Here is a 26801-nt window from a genome sequence, read left to right as displayed (position 1 = left end):
GGAGAGGTGCTCCAGCTCTCTGATAATGTTTTTGTGGTCCAACTATGGACTCACTCCATACTATGGACTCACTTCTTATATTGGGGTCCCCAAAGCTTCAATCACTGTTCCTCATCATAACCCACAGACTTTATGGGAGTAAAAATGTTTAACATCAAAAGACCAGATTTTATTTTCTGGTCTGACTTCTTGCATTCAGACATCTGCAGGTCTTACCAAGTTACACTGGGAGTAGGTCAGGCTGCCCAAGCAGGGAACAGAGAGGACTGAACGTTCCTTTCCCATTAACCTATAGGCACACATCTTTCAGCTGAAGTATTTCGCATATGGATTTTATTTTATCTAAACCAGTTTCTGTCTTCAAAAATATTGATTTGTTCAGTCGCCAGAATTGCTTCCTAAAATGTCTCCAGAGCAGAATGCAGCTGAATATCAGACTTATTGTGATTGGATTAATTCACTGAAATACCATCAGCGTGGAGGCGGGTGCCTTCCAACCTTGAGACCAGCTGGAAGTGCTTTTTCTGAAAATTCCCAGGTGCCAAAAGGCTGTCAGTGGAAGCAATTTCAGACACAGAATTAATGAAGGTAACAACAGATGATATTGGGCAGCAGCATTTGGCAAAACATCTGATTTTAAAAGGAACAGTAGCTCTAATCACATGGATAATGTGCTATGGATGATGAGAGGGATGTTCATCCACGAGATCGATTCTTGTCCAGTGTGTTTAATACAACGTGCATTTTATGTTCCCATTTGAATGAGGCATCTTGCCCATGTACCAGCTAGTGAACCATCATAGATATTCTCCCAGATGTTTATTTTTTCTTCTAACTGTCATACTTAAAACCTTTACAGAGTTAACAGAACATTTTTTAATTATAATTACTTTTATTTGTTATAGCAATGAAGATTGTCCAGTCCATAAAAACTTCTGAATGATGGAGTCTCTGGAGCTTTTGTCCAAGAGTATTATATGACAGCTAAAAAATATTCAAATATTCAAAAATACTCACATATTTTAGACTATTATATGACAGGTGAAAATGTAACTGATTTACCACTGCTGGAAAAGCTGGAAACTTAATATTTTCTTCATTAGTCAAATTACGTTAGCGTGTTACCTTTCCTAGTTGGGGATCAGGATTAGAGCATAGCTAGGAGGGGAGATTGCCACTGTGATTCCTGGGTCCAGTTCAGAACCTCCTTCTTTGCTGTCTTTATATAGACACTTATCACCAGCAGTTGTACAGGTAAAATGGCAAGAAACATTATCTTTGTTTCTTGATCTTCACTACTTTGTGCTTCTTTCACCTGGTTTGAAGATCTGTGCAATGCAACTGTCAATGAAATTGCTGCACTTAACTTCTTATATTGAAATATTTTCCAAATATATAGGTGTTTGCAACAATCTTTGCAATGTGATTTCCTTTTCTCTAAGTCATCCATCAAAGTTGATTAAATGGTACATTTTGTGCATTGAGGTGGGAAGAAGCAGTCTAATATATTCCTTTTTTTCTTTACATGCTATCATGTATTTAAGGTTCTCCTTAATATTCTTCTTGAATAAATATCAGTCTTTTCTTATTTCAAGTACTGTTATGATATTAAAATTTATTCATGACTTCACTAGTGGCAAGATCAAGTTCAGTGATAGTTTGACTGCACATCTGGAAAAGTTGGCTTTTATAGTAAAGTTACTGCAAATTAACATTTAACCTAAATATTTATATTTTATAATTACCATTCCATTAAAAATGCAATATAATTGTTATACTTCAATCTATTCTCTGTCTCTGGGTTAAGAATGTATTGTTTCACTCGTTATGTGAAGTCATCTAATGCTGTCTCAAGAGTTGTGGCAGGCAAATCTTTTAACTCTTCATTATTCATTAGTTTCCATTCTGGTCCTTCTAGCTCCTGGGACCATCAAGTCATCACATGCTTGCACTCTAGTATTATTGTTGGCACAGGCTTGTCAGAGCATAAGAGTTCCTGGCAAGGCACGCAAAGGAGTGGTGTGTGGTGTTACAAGTACTCATTTCTGCAAATTACCATCATGTTCCTGAGTTTCACCCTTGTTATTTATTATCCTATGACAAGATTCTGTGTCCAACCCTGTATCACTGTAAGACTATTTTGTATGGAGCTTTCTGACATTATGCCCTTTTTTCTGGAAAGAATTATTTGCATTTTCCTTTTTTTGCTGATTTATCAGCACAATTTAGCTTTCTAGAAAAGGTGCAGGAAATAAAGGTGATAACTGCCATATGTAAAAAACTCTCTGTGAGGGCTAGTTTTGCAGCAGCAGGGGCAGATTTAAATTTCTAGTGATCATTAATAAAATTCTTGTACAAGCCTAGTGAAGAAACCTAGGAAAATTAAGCTAATCTCTCTGGTCTCTCTGGTGCTCAATCAGCAGATTTCCCCCATTTGCAAACATGAATCAGTTGTCTTAGAAGAAGACATTTTATTCAAGAGAGGTTATGCTGTTACCTAAGATCCTTTTTTTTACTTTTCTTTTTCCCCTCCAATGTATAATACTCCATTATGTGTATAATACTCCAAGTGTGTAGCTTTGTTTCACAGTCTTCTCCTTTGGAGAGGCAAGTGCTCTGGCACCTTCTGCTGGGTGACAGGCTCCTTCTTTGATCTGCTGATGAGCTTGTGGTGGGATATGCTCTCACCACTCTACTCCACCAGCTTTATGAGGGGAGTGTAGTTTCCTGCCCTACTCTTTTATTGGACTTACAATAACTTTGCTAGGAGTTTCTGTTACTGATTTAGTTTAGCTGATACAGTCCTCTTAAACAAACAACTCTTAAACCGACCTGTTGCCTTAGATGAGAGTGACTGGTTACCCAGGATAATTCTGCTCTTTTATTTTTCCCAGACTTCTGTACAATATTACAGTGACAAAAATTAAACATAAATGCTTCCTTGAGATAATAAAACATCTGAACACCAGAAGATCACTTGTCATTTCCAGTGGCTTCCTTTCTCTTTCCAGTACTTGGGACAACAGTGTGGCTTCATTCAGCCTTCCAGCTTCCAACTTCTGGATTCCTATGGATATGCATTCTGTATATAGTGTTGTTTCCTATTCTAATTTTGTTTTACCTTTCTAATATCCATCTGTAAGGTCAAACATACGCAGGTATTCTTCCCAAGAATACCAAGGCAGTGGAAGGATCGAAGGTTTATTTCAGAGGCAAGGACCACTTCTAAACAATGCTGCACACAACAGGCCCCAGGGAAAAAGACAATGCCCCACCTTCTCCAAGGCTTTTTGTATCTTCTCTCTCTCTCTCCTCCCCCACCCTCTCTGTCCCGAGGAGGCCCTGTACATGTCTGCAAACATATTATCTCTCTACATATCAGGGAGAGACAGAGCTTCCTCACAGTTTCTCCCTGCAACTTTATCTGAAATGCAGAAGGAAGGAAAAAAAACATCTAACCCATTTGAGAAGGCATTTTGCAGTCTTCCTAAACGAAACCAGTTCTAGCTTGCCATTACAAATTCTTGCACAATTGCACCTATTCCTCCTACACCATCCTTTCTTATGGAACTCCTAGTCTTTCCCATTGAATGGCAGAGCTTATCGTCTTACCATTCCCGCTTCTGTACTGACTTTCTTTAAGGGAATGCACCATTACTTCCTTAAACAGGAGCATGCTTGCTTTAACTTAAAGTACTTCAGACTGATGCCATTCATCCAGATTTTTGACTACATAACTGAAAGTTATAAAAAGAGATTCCGGTAAGAAAAAGCAGAATGGCTTTCTGTCCTGTAGAATGAAGCGAAGAAACTATGAAAAGGCTGCAAGTTTCAAATCAGCCATGAATAAACCACTTTAGACCTAAAATACAGAGGATTTTTGTTTGGTTAAAAAGGCCTGCACCATCTCAATGAATATGTGGGTGGACTGTGTTTTGATCTTATTTGCTTTATCACATAAACTTTTAGTTATGAATATTTTCCTGATATTTCCATATAGTTGTGCTGTATCAAATACCTTTCCAGTAAGTCTACCTTATGTCAGTTCATTTATTAACATGATTTTTTCACTACCACTTTTTAGAACTTAATGAGGTTTTTCATTTTACCTCTTTGTCCCTCTGAAAATAGAATATTGAGTGCTGGTGTTTGTTGGGTTAAGTTCATTGCATGTCCCAAATTCTTACAGGGATGATTTTAGGAAAAGTTAATTACTTTCAATGACTTAACTTTTTCAGGATATTTCTCCTTCTCTTTTGAGTGTCTTATTAAATGTCAAAGTGATGCAGAATGAGATCAACCATGATATATGTGATGCTTGAAAAAAAAGCCTCTGGACATATCCTAAAATCCAAGAATTGTTTGAGCATGAAATTTTCTCATTTTATATTTTAATAAAACCTTTACTCAAAAAGAAAATGAAGAATAATGTTCTTTTGTAATTCAGGTGTCATTAGTTTTATGCTTAAACCTGAATTCATCTCATCTCACCTTACATGGCTGAGAAATCTCTTACGTCTTCTTCATCTTTCTGTAAGCAATGAAGAAAAGTAAGGTTTTGCTTCATTGTTTCTAAGGAAATGTAAGCAATTAGGATAGTGCATACAGGCACTGTAAGTCACAAAAAAGTCACAAAGGAGGGATATGAGCTGTCTTGCTTATATCACAGATCTTCATCCTAAAATGATCTCACAGGTATAGAGATGCTTCTTGTTACTATGGAGCTTTGTACTATCGATCAGAAAAATCTACCGTTCAATCTTTGAAACCTGAGTTAGGTGAACTTGTTTCTTGCCACTACTGTTACTTCAGTGTTGCTCTTTACTTCTTTTTCTTAAGGATCAATCAAATTATGTTTGATCCAAAACCATAATAGCTTGAAAAACAAGTCCTTTGTAGTCAGCAGGCTGCAAGCAGGTAGGCTGCTGAGAGGTATTCCTCTTCATGTTGGATTTCTAATGTTGAATTTTCTCTCTTTCTCAGTCAGAGGTACAGGTCCTTATTTCCACTTTCATTGTACAGTGAATGAATGATGTTCAACAGAAAAGCTGACTAGGTCCACCTGGGAGAGGTTCATTCTTCTTCCCTTATGGGAATGGTTTTGGAAAATAAAGATGACAATAAACAGCACCTCTTCATGCTGTACTTTTTTCATGAAATCTAATAGAACATCAGTTGCTATAATAAAAATATTTTACCTTAGAATGATCTGGCAGCAGAACGTCCTAAAAAATATTCTGTAGCTCCTGACTGGTGAAGAGAAAGAACCTTCTATTTAAATGGTATAATGTAAACTGTCCAGTTATGCACACTATAAGTTATTTGGAGTTTAGGGGTTTTAACTAGGAAAATAGACTGTATTCATGCCATTATTACAATGTAATATATTCTTTGTGAGTCTAAAATCAGTCAGAAAATGAGTCCTCTCTCTGGTAGGCTAAATCAAGATTTTCATAAACATGAAGAAAAGACTTGAATTTTTATTTCAGATTAAACTTGTCTATCTGAATTTCCAAAAAGGGTATCTAACCCAAATATGCTGAATGCTTGATTGAAGAAAGTGAACTTAATGCTACAGTTGGATATACTTACATAGGCTTGAATTCACCTACATTTTCTGACTGTCTTGAGTTTGAAAGACTTTAGGTAACTGTATCAAGGAGCTTATTTTTTTGACAGTCAAACCAATTTGCGTTAAAACATTACTTTAAGAAACCCTTCAACCACTATGCCCGGCTGAAAAATAAAAATAATACTTGAGAAGCACTTTCCTAGCAATATAAATAGTACTGGAGGGAATGACCAGAAGTATCTTCATAGTAGGATTGTTTTCAAAAATGAACATATAGGCATTCTATTCATAACAATGCCTGAAAATCATTCACGAAAATATGCTGCCTTTAACTTGGGCAGAAGAATTTGGTGAAGTTTTCTGGAGTTTTTGTGTGTATGTTTTAAAGGTTTTTCCTCTTTTCTTTTGTTATAACCATTGTGAAATCATGAACAATTTCCAGTGTTTTAGCCACTGAGTCCCCTTTTGTAACACAAACCAGCAGGAAGCTGGAACTCAAATAAAATTCTGAGTTTCAGCCTTGGCTAACATAATTATTTTCTCTTTTTCTGCTGCCTGGATCTGTTTTATTACCTGAAGATAGGAAGAAGTGCTACTAGAAGTTCACCCAGTAATTTAAAGATAGATAAGACTTTGAGAATATGATATCCTCTTGGAGCTATCCTCAACTTATATGAAGAGCAGTTGGTGGGGAATTCATCATGGTGATTTAATCCCTTAGGCCTTCTTGATCTGTGCAATGTGTAAGACGCATGATCTCAAACAAAGGATTTTACACCACTGACTTTTACAATTCCCTAGTTTAATTTTGTAGACAGTGGATTATAGAGCTAAAGTTAAAAAATCTCTTTAAAATAAATGGTGCTGTAGGACTTCCAAGCTATATGATGATGAAACTTCTCTACATGACAGCAGTGCACGGATTGTGCCTTTTTGCACCCAGAAAAGCAAAGGGTTTTTTTTCTGACTGCTAGCTGAACTTGTGTTGACTTTTATTTTTTTTTATTTGATTTTTTTCCAGCTTTCATTTGCAGCAACAACCCCAGAGCTGGCTGATAAGAAAAAATATCCTTATTTCTTCCGGACAGTGCCATCTGATAATGCAGTGAATCCAGCAATTTTGAAGTTACTCAAATACTATCACTGGAAGAGAGTAGGAACTTTAACCCAGGATTTACCAAGGTTTTCTGAGGTAAGATTTGCACAATTTCTCTTACACACAGAGAGCTACTAATATCAGATTTCTAAAGAGTCGGTTCCTCTATTAATAGCAATTAAATAAAAAGAAACAGACCCACTATATCAGTCTTGTTTGGCTTTCTCTTAGTAGGTCACCTTTTCTGTATTGAATAAGCTTAATTCCCTTCTGGGGTTTATTTGACTGTCTGTAGTAAAAAACTACCCACACCTTTGCATGTCTGTTTTTTTACACCCAAGACCATTGCACCCAAGTGCAGAGTCCCTTTATGTTCTTTGACTTGCAAAAATGTATGTCTTTGAAGGAGGCTGGTATCCTGACATTGGCTCACATAAAAGAGAGAATAAATCAAATTTTGTTGTGCTCCTTTTGTGCTCTGATTTCTTCTAAGCATCAATCTGAACTATGACAAACAAAATCTGGTAAGTCTATGGCTGAAAATATTGGGGGAGCTTACTGAGACAGAAATGACTGAGGCCCACAGAACTATTGTGATCACATACCATGCACTCCTAAAATCTGAGTTTCACCCTGACCATCATTTTGGTCAATGTAATGGTGGTAAAGTATTGACCAAGTGACTTAAGCATGGGTTTAACAATAGAGTAAAAGTAAACACCCTATAAGTAATTAATAACAAAAAGACAAGGGAAAGAGTCAGCCCATTAACTGACAGAGAGACAAAACTAATAGAGGTATGCCTTGTTGTTTGGTTGTTCGGTTTTTTATCTTCCTCAGCATTCATTTTAAAAAGGCTGACTGTGTTCTGAAGATCAGCCTAATTAAAACTAGTGAAGAGGGATAAGAACAGGTTAGAGTCTGCTTAGATGAGTCAAATATTTTCAAATTGTCTCGCACAATTAATTCACTATGGAATACTTAAGAAATCTTAGACTCTTCCCTTATGAGCTTCAAGAATTAAAGGATAAAAAGTAAACGAATTGTAGAGGGAGGGAAGAAACATTTGTGTCTGTCTTTCCCAAAAACACACAAGGGCCCAGGGAATTATAGACCAGTCAGGTTAAATTTAATTCCTAGAAAGACACTCGAGCAGATAATCTGTTTGGAATTACACAGAAGATAAAAAGATGCTAAACAATGACAAAAATGGATTTGTCCAGAATAAATCTTGTAAAGCAATCTGATTTCCCTCTATGACAAGGTAACAGCTCTCAAAGAGGTGTGATAGTGGTAAGTGTGGTGTTTTTTTACTTACAAAAATGTTAAAAGTGCTCCTAAAGAAAAGTAGGGAAACTTGATCTTGGTGAAGATAACTGTAAGAGCAGTCTAGTCTCTAACAAATATTGCTACCACTAAAGTTAATTGACATCAAGTCAGTAAAATATTTGTTTTTAAAACAAATGCTGAAGCTAAAAGTCACCAAAAAGTATGGTATGCTTTACCCTTCTCTGTCTTGGAATTATAATTTCAGTGAGTAGTTATCAGTGGTTTACTGTCAAACAAGAAGGATGAGATTCTGTCAAGTAGTTTTCTCCAGAAAGAGATAAGGTTTTCTCTGGACAGTGGGATAGAGAAAATGTTTATTAAATTGCAGTTGATACCTACTTGGGAAAAACTGAAAGTACTTTGCAGAGGACAGGATTAGGTTTCAGAATTATATTGATTTAACCCCAGCCAGCAGCCAAACCCGACACAGCCACTCACTCACTCACTCCCCCACCAGCAGGACTGGGGAGAGAATCTGAAGGGTAAAAGCTGGAAAACTCATGGATTGAGATAAAGACAGTTTAATAGGGAAAGCAAAAGCCGTGTGCACAAGCAAAATAAAACAAGGAATTAATTTCACTGCTTCCCATGGGCAGGCAGATGTTCAGCCACCCCCAGAAGAGCGGGGCCCCATTATGTGTTAATGGTTACTTGGGAAGACAAGTAACTTCAACAGTCCTCCACTTCCTCCTTCTCCCCCCCACTTTATATACTGAGCATGATGTCATATGGTATGAAACATCCCTTTGGTCAGTTTGGGTCACCTGACCCAGCTGTGTCTCCTGCCAACCTCCCATGTACCCTCAACTCTCTTGACAGCTTGGCACTACAAAAAGCAGAAAAGGCTTTGGCTCTGTGTAAGCACTGCCCAGTTAAAACAAAAATATCTCTATATTATCAACCCCATGTTCAGCACAAATCCAAAACATAGCCCCATGCAAGCTACTGTGAAGAAAATTAACTCTACCCCAGCCAAAACCAGCCCATTGATGAAAGTTATAAATAATACTTAAGTGAAAAAAATTACTATCTAGGCAGCAGATCTCCAGAGAAAGATATGGGAGACACTACAATAAACCACAAACTGAGTAAGGGTCAAGAAGTTCATAGTGCCTGACCTCTTGTAAAAAATAAAAAAGAAAGAAACAACTCCCATTTCACCACACCAATGTAATGCAATATTGACACGACACACTGAGTAAACTTCAATGCTACTTAGTGTTCATTAGATGTAAGTTGGAACATCAGATCTAGTATCATCTTCAAGAAGGAAGCAGACCAGAGACACCTATAAAAAGGTTCAGTCATCTAGAAACAAGTTTGATGAGAACAATTAGAAGTGGAAAATAGTGAAATAGACAGGGTAGGTTTTTTAATCTTTCTCTTGTAGGGCTTTTTAGGATAAGACTAAACAAACACAATACAGTGATTCTTGGTCTTCCTTTGGGACAGAGGGATGGACTTCATGTGTGTCAGGGTCACTTAAGAAGTGTTAAAATTGCAACTTTCAAAGGTTTGCAAGAGTGCTGCACTTGCATTCAAAGCCTTTCCATTTCTCTTGAAAGGTAATAAACAACCTTCTAAGTCAGACTACAAACTCAATTTAGTGTGATTCATTAAAGCTTTCAGGTAAAGCAAGATCCAGTTAAAGCTTCCTTGAATTCTGATTATTATAGAGCATGTTGAGTCCTGGATCTTCAAAATGATTAGAGCTCAATCCTTCCTTTTTCAGCTCAATGCAAAGTTTCTCCCTTCCTCATGCAGACAGTGAAAGCACAGGAAGAAGTGAAGGAAATGATTAATTTGTTGTCTGGGATCAGTGAGGGATGGGAGCCACCAGCAACAGAGCAGGAGAGCATGCGGTGTCTGGGCAGAGCCCAGTCCCACTGCAAGGGAGAAAGGCAGACCCAGGGATTGAGACCAGTATCAGCCAAGCATTCAGACCATCAGGCAATTAAGTCCATAGCATTGAGGCAGGTCCAAGGCCAAGCTGAGAAATCATTCCACAGGTCAGGATCAGGTCTAGTGGCTGCTGCACAGGTCTGTGGCAGAAACTGAAAACACAAGACTAAAAGGTGTGGGTGGAAGTCCCAGAGGAAGGACCATCAAGGCCTGTTTGTGGCCTCCTGGTGCAGGTATAAGTCTATACATCCACTGAAAACGTAATTTTCCCTCTAAAGAAATATCAGGCAAAACTATACTTCTAACATTTTTTTTGAAAGTGACAAAATAGTTGAAAAGCATCTAAAACTTCTCTCTTTGTTGTAAAATGCCCCTGAGTTTAAGATGTGATTGGTCTTATGTATACTGAAAATGCATTACAAAGCACTAAATCAGAAGTAACTGAATGTCATCTCTGTTACTCTCATTTGAAATAAAATAAGTAGAAATAAATTAATGGAATCTTTAGAAAAGCCTGTGTAGTAACTTGGGAGGGTTTAATCTTAGCAGCAAGACAGAGCAGTTCTCTCTCTCATTTTTCCATGTCCCAGAAAGACTGTATCAGTTTGACAGATCTCTTTTTTTTTTTTTTTAATCTAGAACAATTTGGATATCTATCTAAATTTCCTCCAGTGGTCCTTCCACCTAAGCACATACAGAAATAGATGCTTCTTTCTTATTCTTATTGTGCAGGGACTTCATACTCATGTAGTTTAGTCAACAGGAACTCTGATTGCATCTCTTCAACTGCCATCTAACTTAATTTTTTTTGGGGGGCTGACCATATTTTTCCTTAGCTGGATCACTGTCTTATCTCCTGAATAACTTCAGCTCATCTAATTTCTCTGCAAGTTAGCCGCTCCTCAAAGTCATAAAGCTTTTTGGTTTACGTTGCCTTGTAGTGAGACAGTTGTCTCAATTGCTTAGATTATCAGTCTTACTCCAATACATCTCTGAAGGCCAAAATCACAGAGGATTTATTACTTCTTTTTCAGTTGTTTCCTTTGGTAACCCTTTCTGCTGAGACTTTGCATTGTCATCCATTTCATTTTACTTTGTGATAAATCTTCTCTTTCTTTTTTAAAAATTGTTACATCTTTCTTATTCTCCAGGTTGCATAGGGAAATAAAGGATAGGTAGAGAGAATGGAGAAGTTTATGCTAATGTTTCAGTTCTTAAAGCACATGCGCAACATCTATACATCTCATACTGTTAGTGTGGCTCGAGACTCCCTTTCTTGGCATTACTTGAATCTCAAGGATTATGACTTTTCAAGTGACCTGAATTCTATGGCTGCCAATAGCTCAGCTCACTGTTAGCATTCTTTGTGAGTTCTTCAGGTCTGTTTGTACAATGAGAATATCCCTTCCGTTGGATTAATTTTTAAATTGTGTAAGTTGACTTGGTATAAGGATAATATACACACTTCATCAGTTCTGTTACCTAAGTAGGACAGGTTCATACCTATTGTGCTTCTGTGTCCTAGATTTTATGGATTGCTGCCCTGTTCTCATCCTCTGGGAGAAGATTGTGTTTCAAAAGTTAATTCTGGGGCAAAGATTTATAAATGAGGTTACAAAATATTTTCAGGATTTTCAGCTTAAAAGTGTTTACTGTATATAAACTGTAGGGTAATTGAGGCTGGAAGAGATCTTGAGAGGTCTCTCGTCTCTCTCAACCCTGGAGAGTTGTAGCTGTTTGTCCTGGTTCCAGCCAAGACAGGGTTGATTTTTGCAGTAGGCAGGAGGGGGCATGGGTGGGATGCATAGGTTATTCTATACCACCTCACCTCATTGCCAAGGGCTGGGGAAAGAGAGTCTTTTCGAGGTTGATGTAGTGTGGTGGAGGGAATGGCCAAGCATTTTTGTTTCCGTGTGAATCATTCACCTCTTTCTTGTACCCTCTGTCATTAGTATTGTTGCTATTACTGTTCATTTTCTTATCTCATTGCTGTTTGCAGTAAATTGTTCTTATTTCAACTTGTGATCTTTACCTTCAGTGCCTCTGATTCTCCACTCCAGCCCACTGCAGAGGAGGGGGCGGGAGAGTGTGAGTGAGTGGCACATGGTTTCACCAGAAGCATTAAACTGGAGAATAAGGTTCCTAAACCATAACACTGTTGCACATACAGTTCTTGGAAAAGTCCTGACTATGTCCTGTTTCCAATTCCCAGGTGAAGTTTCAACTGATTAGAGATTATGCAGTGACTGGTGCCCCCAATTTTCGTGCTGTTTGGCACTACCTGTTTGAGACTGTATTTTGAATTAGGCAAACCAAGCAATATTCCTGTGATCTGTTGTTTACTGTTTTTCATGCTTCAATGGGAAGAGTCATGAGAATGAAGTCATACTTAACTATTAATAAGTCAAAACTGATGGGAGCCACCAGTATTGTAGAAGATGTACAGGCTTCAGAATATGACTGCTGAACAGAAAAATGTATACTGTATATGTGTTGTGTATTGGGTTTCAGATAATGCTATATATGCTAATCAGTAATTCTAGTTTACCTTACTTCAGCATTTTTCTGTTGTTTCCTGCATATTGTTCATTTTATTTATACACTTTTTTTTGTTCATAGTACGTTTCAAAATGAAAGTTGCCACTTGATTGCACTGGTACACTAAGAGGGATTCTGTCTTCCTTGTTTTGTGATAGGACACTTCCTCTAGACTGGCTTCAGTTGCTTCTTTTTGCTATCCTCTCATGTTAAAATTCAGTGAAACTGCTTTTTAACTTGACGTTTGGTATCATATTCATGATATTTCTAGATTTTTTTAAAATATATGTTTCCCTCCCACTGAATATCTTGTCTGGGATTGTTTTTAAAATAAGTTAAATTCTGTTCGTCTCAAGTGACTCTCTGTTTTTCGCTACTTCTTGTTAATTGTCTCTTTATGTGCCTTCTCTGCTTCTTCTTGGAAATATTGAGAACTTCTAATGTAATTTTATCAGTGTAGGTGGGATTTCAAAAAGACAAGAAATGAGAAGTGTGCAGCAAGCTAATGAAATAGATTAACAATATGAAAAATAAAAGATAAAATATTCTCTCTTGTGACTGTCACAGACTTCATTGAGTTCAATAACCTAAAAATACGTTGATGACAGAAACTAAAGAGAAACAAACCTTTTAAGTGGACAAAATAGCACTTTTTCTGGCATGATTAACACTCTTAGGATTTCTTTAGATTGTGTTGCATTTTGTACACTGACATCATCTGCAAAAATCAGCAGGTTATCAGGGTCTGTTTTATCTAACTTAAAGGAATTGAGCATCTCAGTTCCAAGTCTTATCCCAGAAAATGTAATACTGGGAAAAAGAAAATTGTTCCAAAGAAAAGCAGCTAGCAAACAAGTCTTCTCAACAGAGTATGTGTCTGTTGCTCTAGAGAAAGCAGGGTAGAAGTATTGTTAATCTAGAAGTTTATTTATTGTAGCCTTGCTCTCTCACTGTGGAGTCTGCAAATTTGGATCTGAGTTAGTGGTCAGTTATGATGAGACTTCAGTGAATAAGCAGAGGCAGTGAGAGAGTTATTGAGGGGCTGAGAGGGATTAAGCAGGGAAAATAAATATATGTTGACCTTTCGAATTTCAGGCAGAAAACAAGCTTGGGACACCAATTTTTAATGACTCTTTGTATACATCATGTAGACTTCTATGTGTGATTATGCTTCTTGACATCTTAGGCTTGAATTCTGAGAAAAGAAAAGAAGAGCAGAGATTTTCGCTCTCCATCACAGTTGCTGAGATGTTTTAAGGCAGCAGAATAATGTTACTTTTTGTCCACGAATGACCTTGGAAGCCTCAAATTTGACCGATAACAGCAGTGTTAAATCTTGGAGCTCTGAATAGTACACAGTGATTTCATCCTAGAAGGAGTGCCATGCCTTCAACTTTGAACAGTAAAAAGGTAGAAGGTAAGAGAGACACAGAAGGCAGTAGAGGGAAAATGTGGGAAAAGGCATGGAAAGAAGCAAATGACAGCAGAGAAACTGAGGCATAAATGTAATTGTTTAACTATAAAACTTTTTAAAACAATCACTTCCTAATTTATACTTTTTTTTAAAGGGTCATGTACCTGAAGTCTTCCTTCATATTGCCCTATTCCCAGTTCTTGGCTAATTTCTATAGCAAGGTCTTAGGAACAATTTAATTCAAGTTTTCTTGAGCTTGCAAAGAAGAATGAATTGCCCTGTTCTGTCTTATAACTATGCTTTCCTATAATTCAAGTTGACCCATTAAGATCTTCACAGAAAAGCAGTCTCTGAAAGTGACTTCTACTAATAAAAGGGAAACTATATCTTTGATGGTGCTTGTAGGTGGTTTAAAGAAGAATCACTGCAGTAATTTCAAATGGAAATAACCAAGATATTTCTTTAAGTAAGAAATTTCAGAATCTTAAAAGAAGCTATTTAGGCAAATGGTCGCTTGCTGGAATTTTCTGAAGGTCATGTATAAGTGTGGTTTTGGCGTTTTGCACAAACATCATTCGTGCTAAGGAAATTTTTTTCTTTATGACAGTAGTATTTTATCCAATATTTTTTCACTTTTTAGTCTGTTTCTCAGTACATTTCTTAAATTGTTTTAGCTTCCAAAAATGAAAGAAGAAAAGAAGAAATTCACCTGGCCAAGAATTAGAGCTATGCGGTAGTATTGTATGGTTATGTCATCTGGCACTGAAGATTCACACTCCACTATCACCCTGAGAGTTCCCAGGGTTCACATGAATTGATTAGTCCTTGTCAAATTCCACTCCTTGAACAAAACCAAACCAAATTGAAGAGTTTTTTAGAGAACTGCTCACCACTCTTTCATGTTTAAACCTTACACGGTGCACATGTGATAGGTTGGTATTTGCAACACAAGATAAAGCAGTGGAATGATCAGTACCTTCTATATGTCTAATACCTCATGACTGAGAATTCCACATGGTTAAGAGTTTCCTAATGGATCTGATACAAAAATCTTCACTTTATCTGAAACCAAGACATATTTAAAGAAAAAAAAATCCTATTTAGATTATATCAAAAAATGTTTCAAGACAATGCTAATTGTAACAGATGTTAACATTGCAGATTGAAATTTTATTGCTTATACTGCAGCATTGTCCTGTTTCTGTTTTGGGTTTTTCTATTCTTCGATGCTTGTTTTTTTAGAAAAGGGTAATACAAGGATGAAATGTGATTCAAAACAGTGATTTCCGATGCAACCATCCTCCCTCACACAATAGTTTTGATTTGGTCTCTAATTATCTTCCATTCATCAGGCAATTACAGGATATTTTCAAATTAAAATCAATGGTAAAGTGATAAAATTTAAAAGTGCACATGATGTAGCTGAATAGTAGGTAAAATGTGATATTGCCTAAATCAGAAGATAATAAGCTTATTTCATGAAATATCCATCTCTGAAACAATTTCTCAAAATCCAGGGTCTTGATTGCTAAGAGATTAAAATAAAATCCTGGAAAAGTCACAGAATGTCCTTTGGAATGATGAACCTTCCCAGAAGAGCATGCAAATTTAACAGAATCTGTTCTTTGTGAAAGGTAATCTGCAAGTACTGGGGTCAAGAAGATAAATCAGCTGTTAAACTGCTTGGAGTTACCATGTCCAGGACTAGGGCCGTTACTTGAGTTCAATTTAAAAAATATGTCTATTTCCTATCACTTTCACTATGAATGATTAAAACTAGAATTATCTCGGGTTATGAGAATAATTTTTAAGTGGTTTTGTGTGTTCTCTTCAGTGCTATTGTCTGTTCATAGATACATTTATTTATTTGAATTTTTTTTAATAAAAGCAACCTAATAGTTTCTTAAGAAATGTGATTGTTTCTGTATTATTCTGGTTGTATCCAACTCAGATGTATACCATCTTTTCTCTATATTCATTCTTGCTTTTAGATGGTTTTGTGATGGTTCAGAATTGAGTTTCAGCAGGTTTCAAAACCTTTTGTGCCCTGTGAGGAAAGTGGAACCTTTGTAGAGCTAGAGATACCTTTTCCTAAGAAAAGGCTTTAAGAAAAAACATCATAGTCATCCCTCTTGGACTTTAAAGCTAGAAATGTAGAACATACATCGTGTCATATAGTCACAATTCTGCCATCTTTTCATGTTAATAATTTACTCTACAGGAAAAGAAGAAAGGGTCCAAGATGAGGGTTAACACTATTCTGAGATTTTTTCATGTATTCTCAGTCATGCCCAAAACATGTATCTGTACTGTTATTAGTACAGTGCTATTCATCCTCTGATTATCTGTGCTACAGTGTTATAGCGGGGATCTTGAATGAAACAGTGGTGTGGACCACGCTGCAGCCTATGGCTCAGTCTGGCAGTCTCCCAGAGAAATAAGAACGTAAGCTGTTAACAGCCGACCAGTCTTTTTTTATTTGTCTGGAACAGACAGATTGATCTGCATATAGTTTGGCTTCCAGTGCAGTTTCATGTTTTATTTACTTCCCTATAATTGCAGACCGCTGATGAAAGGGGCGGTCCTCTGCCCCTCTCCCAAGTTTCGGCCTTCTCTGCTGCAATTGATCTTAGCAGTCATTTCACTGTGTTGTGAATCAGCTCATCTGTCCAAAGCTAATTTTTCATTTTCAGAGTGACTCAAGCTCTAGGGTTATAACTTGCACTGCAGTTCTAAAGTCCTTTGGAAAAGTGGGAACTTAAATTTAATGGAGACTTACTGGACATCACTCAAAGTGAAGAGTAAAGATTTTGCATGATGGGAGTGTAAAGGACTATTTTTGGGGGAGGGCATTGAGAGGTACTTTCACATCTGAGAGGAGGGAGTGGGGCATGAAGTGGATCTAGGTATTTCTGCTAGGAAAGAGTATTGCCATGGTAAATTTCTTTTGTTGTTTGCAAAAAATATGACAATATGATGAAAACAAAACAGGGAAAAGTTATTAGTGGGATTTCTAGAGGTTTTGAACACTACTGAAGTGCTGGATCCAGCATGATTCTTCTGAGTCCTGGTAAATATTTAGAGGCCCTGAGATTATAGGAAGATCCTAGGATTATGATATAGGAAATGGGGACAAATTGGAGATGGAACCTTAGCCTTTCATTTGCCCTTCTTTATGGGAAATGGCCTATGCACATTCAACTACAGAATAAGGAGTAATATTTAGGTAAAAATTGTGAATAACAAGTAATTAGAAGTGGCTGTGTCCAGGCAGACTTTTAGTACCATCACAGATGAAGACTGCACAACTTCTCTGGGCAACTGGTGTCAGTGCTTGGTGATCCTCATGGTTACAAAGTGTTTCCCGACATTCAGATGCTATTTCTTAGGTTTCAGTTTATGTCCATTGACTCTGATCCTGCCACTGGGCACCACTGAAAGAAGCCTGGCTCCATTCTCTTTAATCCTCCCTTCAGATATTAGTACACATTAATGAGATTCCCTATCAAGATTTCTTTTCTTCATGTTCAACAGTCCCAAATCTCTCAACCTCTCCTCATAAGAGTGATGCTCCAGTGTCTTAATCACCTTCATAGCCCTTCACTGGACTCTCTCCAGTGTCTCCATGTGTCTTCTATTGAGAAACTGAGAACTGGACCTGGCACTCCATGTATGCACTGAGTAGAGGGGAAGGATCACCTCCCTTGACCTACTATGACAACACTCCTCCTTTATGCAGCCCAGGATGCCATTAGCCTTATTTGCCACAAGGACCCATTGCTGGCTCATCTTAAACTTGGCATCTACTAGGTCCTTTTCCACCAAACTGCTTTCCAGCTGGACAGTCCCCAGCATATATTAGTGCATGTTGTTCCTCCGCAGCCCAAAACTTCTTGCTTCCCCTTGTTGAATTTCATGAGGTTCCTGACAGTGCATTTCTCCAACCTATTGAGGTCCCTCCGGATGGCAGCATGACCCTGTTGTGTATCAGTCACTCATCCCAGTTACATGTCATCAGCAATCTTGCTGGGGGTGCACTTTGCCCCATTGTCCAGATAATTAATGATGACATTGAACAGGAAGTTCAAGTGTATTGACCCTTGGGGTACCTTCTGGCCTCTAACTAAACCTCATGCCACCTATCACCACCCTCTGCCCCTGCCATTCAGACCATTCATCTCACTGCCCACTTTTCCAGCCCATACTTTATTAACTCCTCTAGGAGAATCTTATGGGACAATATCAAAAGCATTGATGAATTCTAGGTAGAAAATATGTTCCATCACCTTCACAGGGATTGATGTGAGGTTGGCCAGCCTGTAGTTTTCTGACATTTCCTTTCCTCCAGTCTTCATTCACTTCTCCAAGTCACCATGATTATTCAAAGATTATTGACCCACTACAGTATCACCTGCATTGGTGTGCTCAGTAACTGTTTGCCCATAAGATCTCAGTTGGCTCATTTTCTATCCCTAGGAAGAGCTCCTTGTAGTCAGACTGTTCTGCCTCATAAAGAGCAACTCCACCTCCTCATCTTCCTTCCCTCCTTCCTAAGGAGGCTGTATCGCTCCACTGCAGCACTCAAGTGACAGGATCTATTTGACCTCGTCTGTGAGCCCCATAAAATGGTAGTCCCACAACTGGTCACTGAATCAAAGTTACCATGTTTATTTTCCATGCTGCTTGCATTAGTGTATGGGCACTTCAGAGAGGCACCCCACATGCTGAATTCCCTAAAAGGATTGGAAAGATTTCTCCATAATGGTACCTTGTAGGCACATCCTTGCTTAGCTGTTGGAAGTGACATGCTTAAGCCTTGTTTTGTTGTTTTTGTGATCCCTTTTCAGTCACATCATTCCAGGTCCTTTGTTTATCAACCTTCCCTGCCCATCACTCTCTCACAGGGCTTGTGGTAACGCTCCTCTTTCATTCCTAATTTGAAGTGCCTCTTTACCAGGTCAGCCATTCTGCTGGCAAAGATAACTTTGCCTCACTCAGTGAGAAGGATCCCATCTCGCCCCAGCAGATATTGATCCACAAGGAGCATTCCATAATTGTAGAAATCAAAACCCTCTAACCAAGACTAGTCCCACAACTAGTTGTGGACATGTATTAGCTGCCTCCTCCTCCCAACATTTCCCCTTATTGGCAGGAGTAAAGACACCACCACCTGGGCCCCCATGTCCCTGACTATTGTCCCCAGAGCTTGCAGACACTTTTGATACTCTCCAGGCAGCATCATCGGTGCCCATGTGGAAGAACAGCAGGGAGTGATAGTCAGAGTGTCAGACAAGCCTTGGTGTCCTCTCCACATCATCCTGAATTGAGTCCCCAGCAAGTAGCCACCTTCCCTAGGCGGTAGGTCAGGTCTGCAGATGGATGTGTAACAGATGGAACAGGTCCTCTGTTTTCCACAGGAAGGAGCCGCCCATTACTATATCTTGCCACTTCTTCCTGGTGGTCTTGCCTGGTTTAGGATCAGGTTTGGGTGTAAGGGACCCAGATACTTTTCTCAAAAGTACATATGGCTCATCTTCAACTTTGAGGGTGGTGAATCTCTTTCATATTTTTAAGCCTTTAGGTGGAGGAGGAACCTTCCTCTTGGTGGCAGAGATCACAATTTGGGACAGATGGTGTCTCAATTTCTACTGACCCCTGGAATACAGAGATATTGAGACTGTAGTGTCTGCAAGAAGTTTCTCAGAGGGTTCCTAGAAGTTTCCTGATGATGCCAGACCTTGTCCCTAGATGATTGCAAAGCAAAGCCCATAGACTTCTGCACAGACTGCCATGTCCATGTGCGACACAGGAAAAGCAGAATCTGTAAGGAAATAATACAGGGGGAGGCAGAGGGCAGGAAAAATAGTTTCATCAAAGGAAAATTATTTCAGAGATGTTAAGCTAATTGATTTCTTAGAACTACTAGAGTGGATTTTAATGCTTAGTTGAATTTTATTTTGTTTGGCACAGTGCCCTGCAGGACCTTGGTAGAATAGGGAGGATAGGATCAGTGCAGGGATTTCTAAGGCAGTTCAGAAGCACAGCCAGAAGGAAGACTGCAGCAAATAGTATTTTCAGGATAAAGAAGTTGCCAGCGACTTTTTCTTTTTAAAGGAATAGCCCTGGGACCAATTGTTTTAATTGTATTAATTCATTACTTTGGGGAGAACAACTTACAAACTTGTGAAAGTTGTAGATGACACACGGAATGAAGAAATTCCCATTAAAAAAACAAAAACGAATCATCATAGGGGATGTCTGAATGATCTTGTTAACAGGAATTAGAAAGGAAGTGTGGTAGGCTTCACATGTGGTAAGCTTACTAGAATTTCTAGGATTTTAATTAAACAGGTTTCAGCTCTTGCAGGACCATAATACATTGGTGACGATTTCAAATTTTTTTCCTTTTAAATTCTTTTGCTTTGGAACATTATAGCTGTAGCTTTAAATATTTTATTGCAGATTTAAGTTTTGATTCTGTAAAATGTTTTACAGCGTACAGCACATGAAGAGACTTCCCATGTGTGGATTTTTTAAAACTATGTATCAACTGTCTGGTTGTCCCAGGCAGTCCCTTTCAGTGGTAAATTCTTGTGGATTTTAAACACACCCCATTCTTAACAAGAGTGTCCTTTCCTAGTTCTTTCTTACATCTAATCAATCAGAATTGTAACCATGAGTTCCTTCTGCAAGTAAAAATTTTTGATTTCTTTAATCAGTGTTTCATCACTCTGTGGAGAACTTATTTATGAAAAATGTATTTTTTCTTTTTGCTAGAAAATACAGAATTAATCAAATCCAAATTCTTGAAAATTTTATTATAATAATCATTCTGTTTTGATATTGAAGCTACACTTGAAGGTGTTCTAATTTTGCCAAATACCTCTTTTAAAGTCCGGATCAGACAAACTACTTGGACATTGTATTAGTATTGCCTGGCTGAATGAATGCATGAAGGCTTCCAGCACACACATATCTAAACTTTGACTGCAGTCAATACAGTTAAAAAGAACTTGAGATCAACCTTTTTGTAAATGTCAAAAGCTAAATCACATAAATGTTAAATAGGAGTTAGATTCACTAAAAATGTTGTTGCAGTGGCTATGTTGGCTTCCTCTCCAGAGCTCTTTGCAATTGCTGTGAAGGAGCTTCAAGGAGGCTCAGAAAACTGGGTCTGTAAAAAGTATTTAGGCTTCTTATTTCTAGCTTCAAAACCTGTGGAGTTCAGTTGTTCTTACTCCTTACACAATTGATGGAGTAGTGGATAAATGATTTTTGGATGCATTCCCAAAATCAGTCAGAGATGACAGCACACAGATCAAGGAACTAGTAAAGGTAGCCAAGAGTCAGCACTGAGATTTCTATGTATTATAAATCCTGACATTTTTCTAGGAAGTTAAAGCCTTCCTCTGGGGCTATACAGATGTATTTCTGTACATGCAGAGTTCGCATCCCTGAATAATTTTCTGGACTCCAGAGTGCTACTGTCTGTACTTCAAAGGCTGAATGGAGGTCAGTCCTTTCTCTCAGAAAGCTATTTCTGCAGATGATGATATTTTTATCTTAATTTCTCTTTGAAGAAGACACCAAAGAAGTGGAATTTCTCTTTTCCCTTCTCTTTGAATCCTCTAAAAGGAATGCATCAGCCCACTGTCAGGACCAAGTGGCAGACATCTGCAACCTTTTCGGGCAGTAACTCCAAGTACTTTTGGTACTGTAATAAATGGGAGAGTAACACATTCCAGAAAGGTACAGTGTAGGTGGAAAACTAGGAATATGTCCAGATATTCTTAAACAGATCCATAACAAGAAATGCTTATGTTTGCTCTGCACTGTTCTGAGGGAGGAAGGTGGGTGGTGAATTCCTGTATTTCATTCTGCAAATTGTACATGTACTAAAGAGAGGAGGAATACAGAGCAGAATTAGACAGTGTTGTAGAGAACATTTCACTTACAAAACTTTTTAAAGTTCAGCCTGTACATGAACATTGAGTTGGCAGTTGTTTGGATGATGAGAAATGAGCAGATGTTGGTCTTTCTTCTGGAGAGACTGTTCTTATCATTCCTTCAATATGTACAGTTAGTAATGTGGCATGAGCAGGAGTGCCTTTACTGCACCTTTGTTTGCCATGCAGGCACATAGTGGAGATTTGTTCTGGCATATTTTACATCCCCGATCTAAAGAGGGGTTGCTAAAAGAAAGTAAAACTTCGTGATGACAGACAAGACAATGTATGGCATTAAAAGGTCCTAACAGTCACAACAAAACTTCCTTAAAAAACTCTGTGATCAAGTGCAACTTGCCAGACAGGACAAATAGGTGTCAAGGACTAGGGGAATCTGTTAAGCCATCTCAATTGCATACCTCAGGATGCAATTACTTTTCCTAATAAGTAAATAAACAGTAGCATTTAAAAAATGCGTAAGTCAAAGTGTATGTTGGGAAACGGGAGGCTATGGCTTTGCAGTTATCAGGGGTGGTGCTTTGCATGGTGATTGCTGAAACCATGGCTTCCTACCGAAGCAAGAATCCATCCATAAAACAAATGTCCTATTCAATATAGAACTACACTCCCCCACAGTTCCTCTTGCCTTCAAGCTCAGGACACAACAAAGTTCTTGTTTGCAGTCACTAAGAAGGAAGCAGAAATGTTTTCCCCAGACTTTACTTGGCCCACTTTCCCCCCTTGCTTTGTTTTGAACTCTTCTAAATCTTGTCATGCCTCCAGCTTGAAAACTTCCCTTCTCTGATCCTTCTGCTTCTTGAGGTTGCATACAATAGAGATATAGTCACTGTACCCTTCATCTGTCTAAAGTGATTCTGTATATGAGATGCTAATTTTAAACAGAATAGGACTGCAGAATTCAGCTGCAGCAACTTTATCAATGAAAAGCCTAGCCTTTCATGTCCTTCAAGAAATTTTCATCACTTCCCAGCTTCATCAAGAATATGTCCATATGTCTTTTCAAGACATCTTCTCTCTAAGGCTCTAAACCAGCAATTCATATAAGCATTAAAATCACTAGTTGGAAGGTATAAGAGGGTTAAATATCTTTCAAAATACAAAAATTACATAAATTTTCACTACATGGTTTTCTATCCAGTTCTGACAATTACAGTAAGAATTCAGAGACCTGACCCCTAGGTTAGCATAGTTCCAAAGTGCCATGCTCATGCAGTGTTACATGCAAAGTTCCCAGCTCTGATTTGTTTCTTTGTCTATACTGGAAAGTTATACTTCTTGCAGTACCGGAGATTGTAGGCCTGTTGACATCACATTGAAATGCTATGCCCTGGAGAAGGAGAGGAGGGAAATATATGAATTATCTTTTGATTATGATACTCTGCAGTGTAGCCTTCAGCTCTTACTTTGTTTTCCAGACATTTTCTTCACTTTAGCGTTATTTGTTTAATTTCAGCCTGTATAATGTTCTGATGCACTAGCAAACTAATCTGCCTACAGCCTAGGAAAATATTCATGTTTTGCCTCTGTCAAGTCTAATGATTGCAAGTGTTTGCTCTTGCACTGGTGGAACAGACAAGTGCTCTGTGTTAACTCGTCAGCCTTCTGCAATCAGTCCTGAGGTCTGCCCTCAGACCAGTTTTGCTTCTCTTGTCCATCTTGCTGAAATGAAAAACCATGGTATTTATTATGAAGGTTTCTGTGATGGATACCACCATCCATGGGTTTACTGAGGCTTTTGTTTATATGAATGTTAGACACTTTAGGATGAATGCAAAGACAGAAAGCAAGAACTTCACAACACCCTTTCACCTGGAAACTAGTTGGTTTTAGCTTTTCATTTCTCTTGAAAGTACTTATCCTATGTGCAGCTCTACAAATACAAATCTAAAGAAATCTCCCTACCTGGACTGCCTTGTTTAGCTTAAACTTTGTTTCCTTAAAATGCTTTGCATAACTTGTTTAGCTCTTTCCATAGAAGATACTTGCCATCATTTTCTTAACTTTACCTTCTGATTGCACCTTTTTTCTCTCTCAGGCAGGATTCCTGTATGTTATCAAACAACACTCTTCGGCAAATTTTTTACTTCAAAACTAGGTAAAGGTAACTTCTGAATAGGCTTGATAAAACAGACTTTTTTCACCATTATTAAATGGAAGACTAGATTCAGAATTGGTCCTCTTAAATGTTTACGGTATTAATGGGGTGTGACCTACATAACGTTTTGACTTTAGTGATGAACTGAACACACCCAAAAACAGGGCCAGAATGCTCCCTTTGCTCACAGGAATTGCTCTGTGTTTGGGATTCCTTTCTGTATAATGTTAGCATCCTGAACTAACTGTGCAGCGTAAGCTAATCATTTATAGCCTGTGGGCACCTCTCACCCTAAAGGTAAGATGTCTCAGTGGAAAAAAATTGGTGATGCTTCTGGATTCCTACAGCATTGCATTGGTTTACCTAATCTAGGAACCATAGGGGAAGGAGATTATCACAGCTGAGTGAGATGACGGTAGGCAGGAGCTAAAGCACAGGGTGCAGGGTGATGGGAACAAGAGAGACTACAGGAGCAATATAGCAGGGTGAAGGGACACGTGCCTCAAATATCTGTAGTCCCTTACTGAAAAATAGAGTACAACCTTGGTATGTTGTGACAGCTATTCTCATCGATCAGAGTTTGGTGGAAGTAATCAGGCAGCCTGAAATGTGGAACATACTGAGCTTTGAACACTGGCTTAACATATTTGCATAAGAAAAAAATAGTTAATTGAAATTAAATGGATTATTTTTTATTTCTCTAGTTGAAACATCACTTCTGCTGAATGAATAGTAAGTGGTCTGGTAATTCGTGATGAAGTGATTCACATTTATTAGAAAGTAAACTTAAATAAAGCTCCCAGATCCTTTGAATCTGTGGTAGAAATTCTATGTCAATTTAAATAAAACTGTAGACAAGTACAGAATGCACATTAATTTTCAATTATTAATTTTACTATTTCCTTTAAAATTCAATGTAAGAATGAAAGATAGTCAAGGAAAAATAATGCAAGTCTTTTCAGGTGTACACAGTATGGACGTTTGCATTTCAGTCAGCAATGCAACAAAAGAAGATCAATCTGTAGTAAGGCTTAGCTGCAAAGTTTTATCTGTGAAAAAAATAAAGCTAAATAGAATTATTTGATAAGCAAATGCTAAGCTCTGTGGGATCAGAGATTCCAAGTGTGATCTTAGTAATATGTCTACAAGAAAAATTAAAAGTTCTTAGTTGTCTCCAAGACAGAAAGGACTTTTAAAAAAGGATTTTGTTTATTAAGGCTGAGATACTGTCAGCCTCCATTACATAGTTTTGATGCAGTACTTTCTGACTAAAGTATTCTGCCCTCTATTTTGCAGCTGTTCAGACTGATAGATTTCCTTCTGGCATTAAAATCTTTTTATTTTTCCTTAAAAACCTGTTACCTACCAGTAGATCTTAATACAGTATTATGTGGTATAATGTAAAAATCTTTTCTTGAGCTTCTACTGATGACCATGACATTGTATGATAGGGAATACCCCTTCAGTCAATTTGGATCAGCTGTTCTGGCTTTGTCCCCTCACAACATTTTATGTATTGCCCGTTTACTGTTTTTTGGGAGCAGCAGACCGAGAGAAATCCTTGATATTATGCAAGCATGTTTTAGCAACAACCAAAACATTGGTGGGTTATCATTGCTGTTTTAGAGCACAGCAACACACAGGCTGCTGTGAGCAAAGTTGACTTCGTAACGTCATTCCATCCAGACCCAGTACATCGTGTTACTCGTTTGTACTCAGGTTGCTGCCAGTGAAATGGAAGCCATTAATGGTTTTAATCAGTAGATCTTAAATAGATCTACTTTTTGCAGGGATTTATTATCACTTTGACAATGCAGAAACCAAGGTGAAAATACATGAAAGAGGTAGACCGGATGCCAGTAAGTACAAAATATGAAAGTTTCGTTATATCTAGTCAAAATGCACAGTGTTTCTTGGTTTGATAAGGAAAAATGCTACAGAATCTAATTAATATGTGTATAATCCTGTTGTTTTGCATGTATTCATACTCAAGAACACTAGAAATCTGGGAAATTTACTATATTTTTGTCACTGTTTTAGTGTCCAATGATACACATTTTAAAAGTTGTTTTATTTAATCTTTAACTTCCAGGCACCGTATTTTATGTATTTTTGTCTGCTAGATTAAAGAGATGGGAGTTAGAAAATCTCCTTAAGTAGGTAATTTATCATGTACAGACTGTATCATCAAGATTCAGTTCTGTCTTAATCCATCTTAGAGCTCATTTAGCCTCTCACTGTACAGTCTATTTCCAAATTGCAAATCAATCTTACAGTTTTCATTTAAAGTTGGAGCTTTATCTTGGTATTGCTTTTAGTGGAAAAACTGGATAGAATTGGCTATCTTCAGTTTTGGGAGAGTAGGTACTTTAGCAGTACTCCAGGTCTGTAAGCATATGTCTTTTTTGCTAGGCATATATCTTGAAGTGCATGTCTTTTTTCAGATGGGCACAGACTGCTTTCAATCCCTGCTGCAATCCAGTACATGCTGGCATACTCTGAACTGTGCCCAGTAAAAGAGTGAGTAGGGCTAAGGATCCCCAGAGCAGTGATCTCCAGATAGGGGTGTCTGCACCCCAGTGGATGATCTGTTGGGGTGCAGGAAGAAAATGGCTAAATTTGCGTTTATATTTCTTTTTATATTAAAAATAAGAAAGAAATTAAGCTTCACTAATATTTAGTATGCAAATTGACACTGGTGCATTTAGTTGATCCATGTGTCATGTAGGGTTCATGAAGTGTCCTGAGGGAAAAGTGGGTACTTTGCAGCGTTGAGGGGTTGAGAGGGGTTGGGCATGCTCACTCATTCATTCACTTTCAGCATATTGTGATGTGTTACAGTTTACATGTCCACAGTTAAGTGGATTTATGGATTATATTATCTAGTT

General features: G+C 38.0%; 1 protein-coding gene across 1 annotated transcript in view; it reads left to right on the top strand.

Moving 5' to 3' along the window:
- The window catches only part of GABBR2 (gamma-aminobutyric acid type B receptor subunit 2), a 370340-nt gene that overhangs the window by 74800 nt on the left and 268739 nt on the right, over positions 1 to 26801 (top strand). Inside the window, exon 3 of the mRNA XM_018069987.2 lies at positions 6594 to 6764. Within this exon, the coding sequence (XP_017925476.1) occupies positions 6594 to 6764 (171 nt within the window). The remainder of the gene's footprint in view (positions 1 to 6593; positions 6765 to 26801) is intronic.

Source organism: Manacus vitellinus, unplaced genomic scaffold, assembly GCF_001715985.3.
Source record: "Manacus vitellinus isolate BGI_N305 unplaced genomic scaffold, ASM171598v3 scaffold_17_pilon, whole genome shotgun sequence".
Taxonomy (NCBI): Eukaryota; Metazoa; Chordata; class Aves; order Passeriformes; family Pipridae; genus Manacus; species Manacus vitellinus.
Note: the sequence above shows the minus strand (reverse complement) of the source record. Positions and strands in the feature narration are given on the sequence as shown.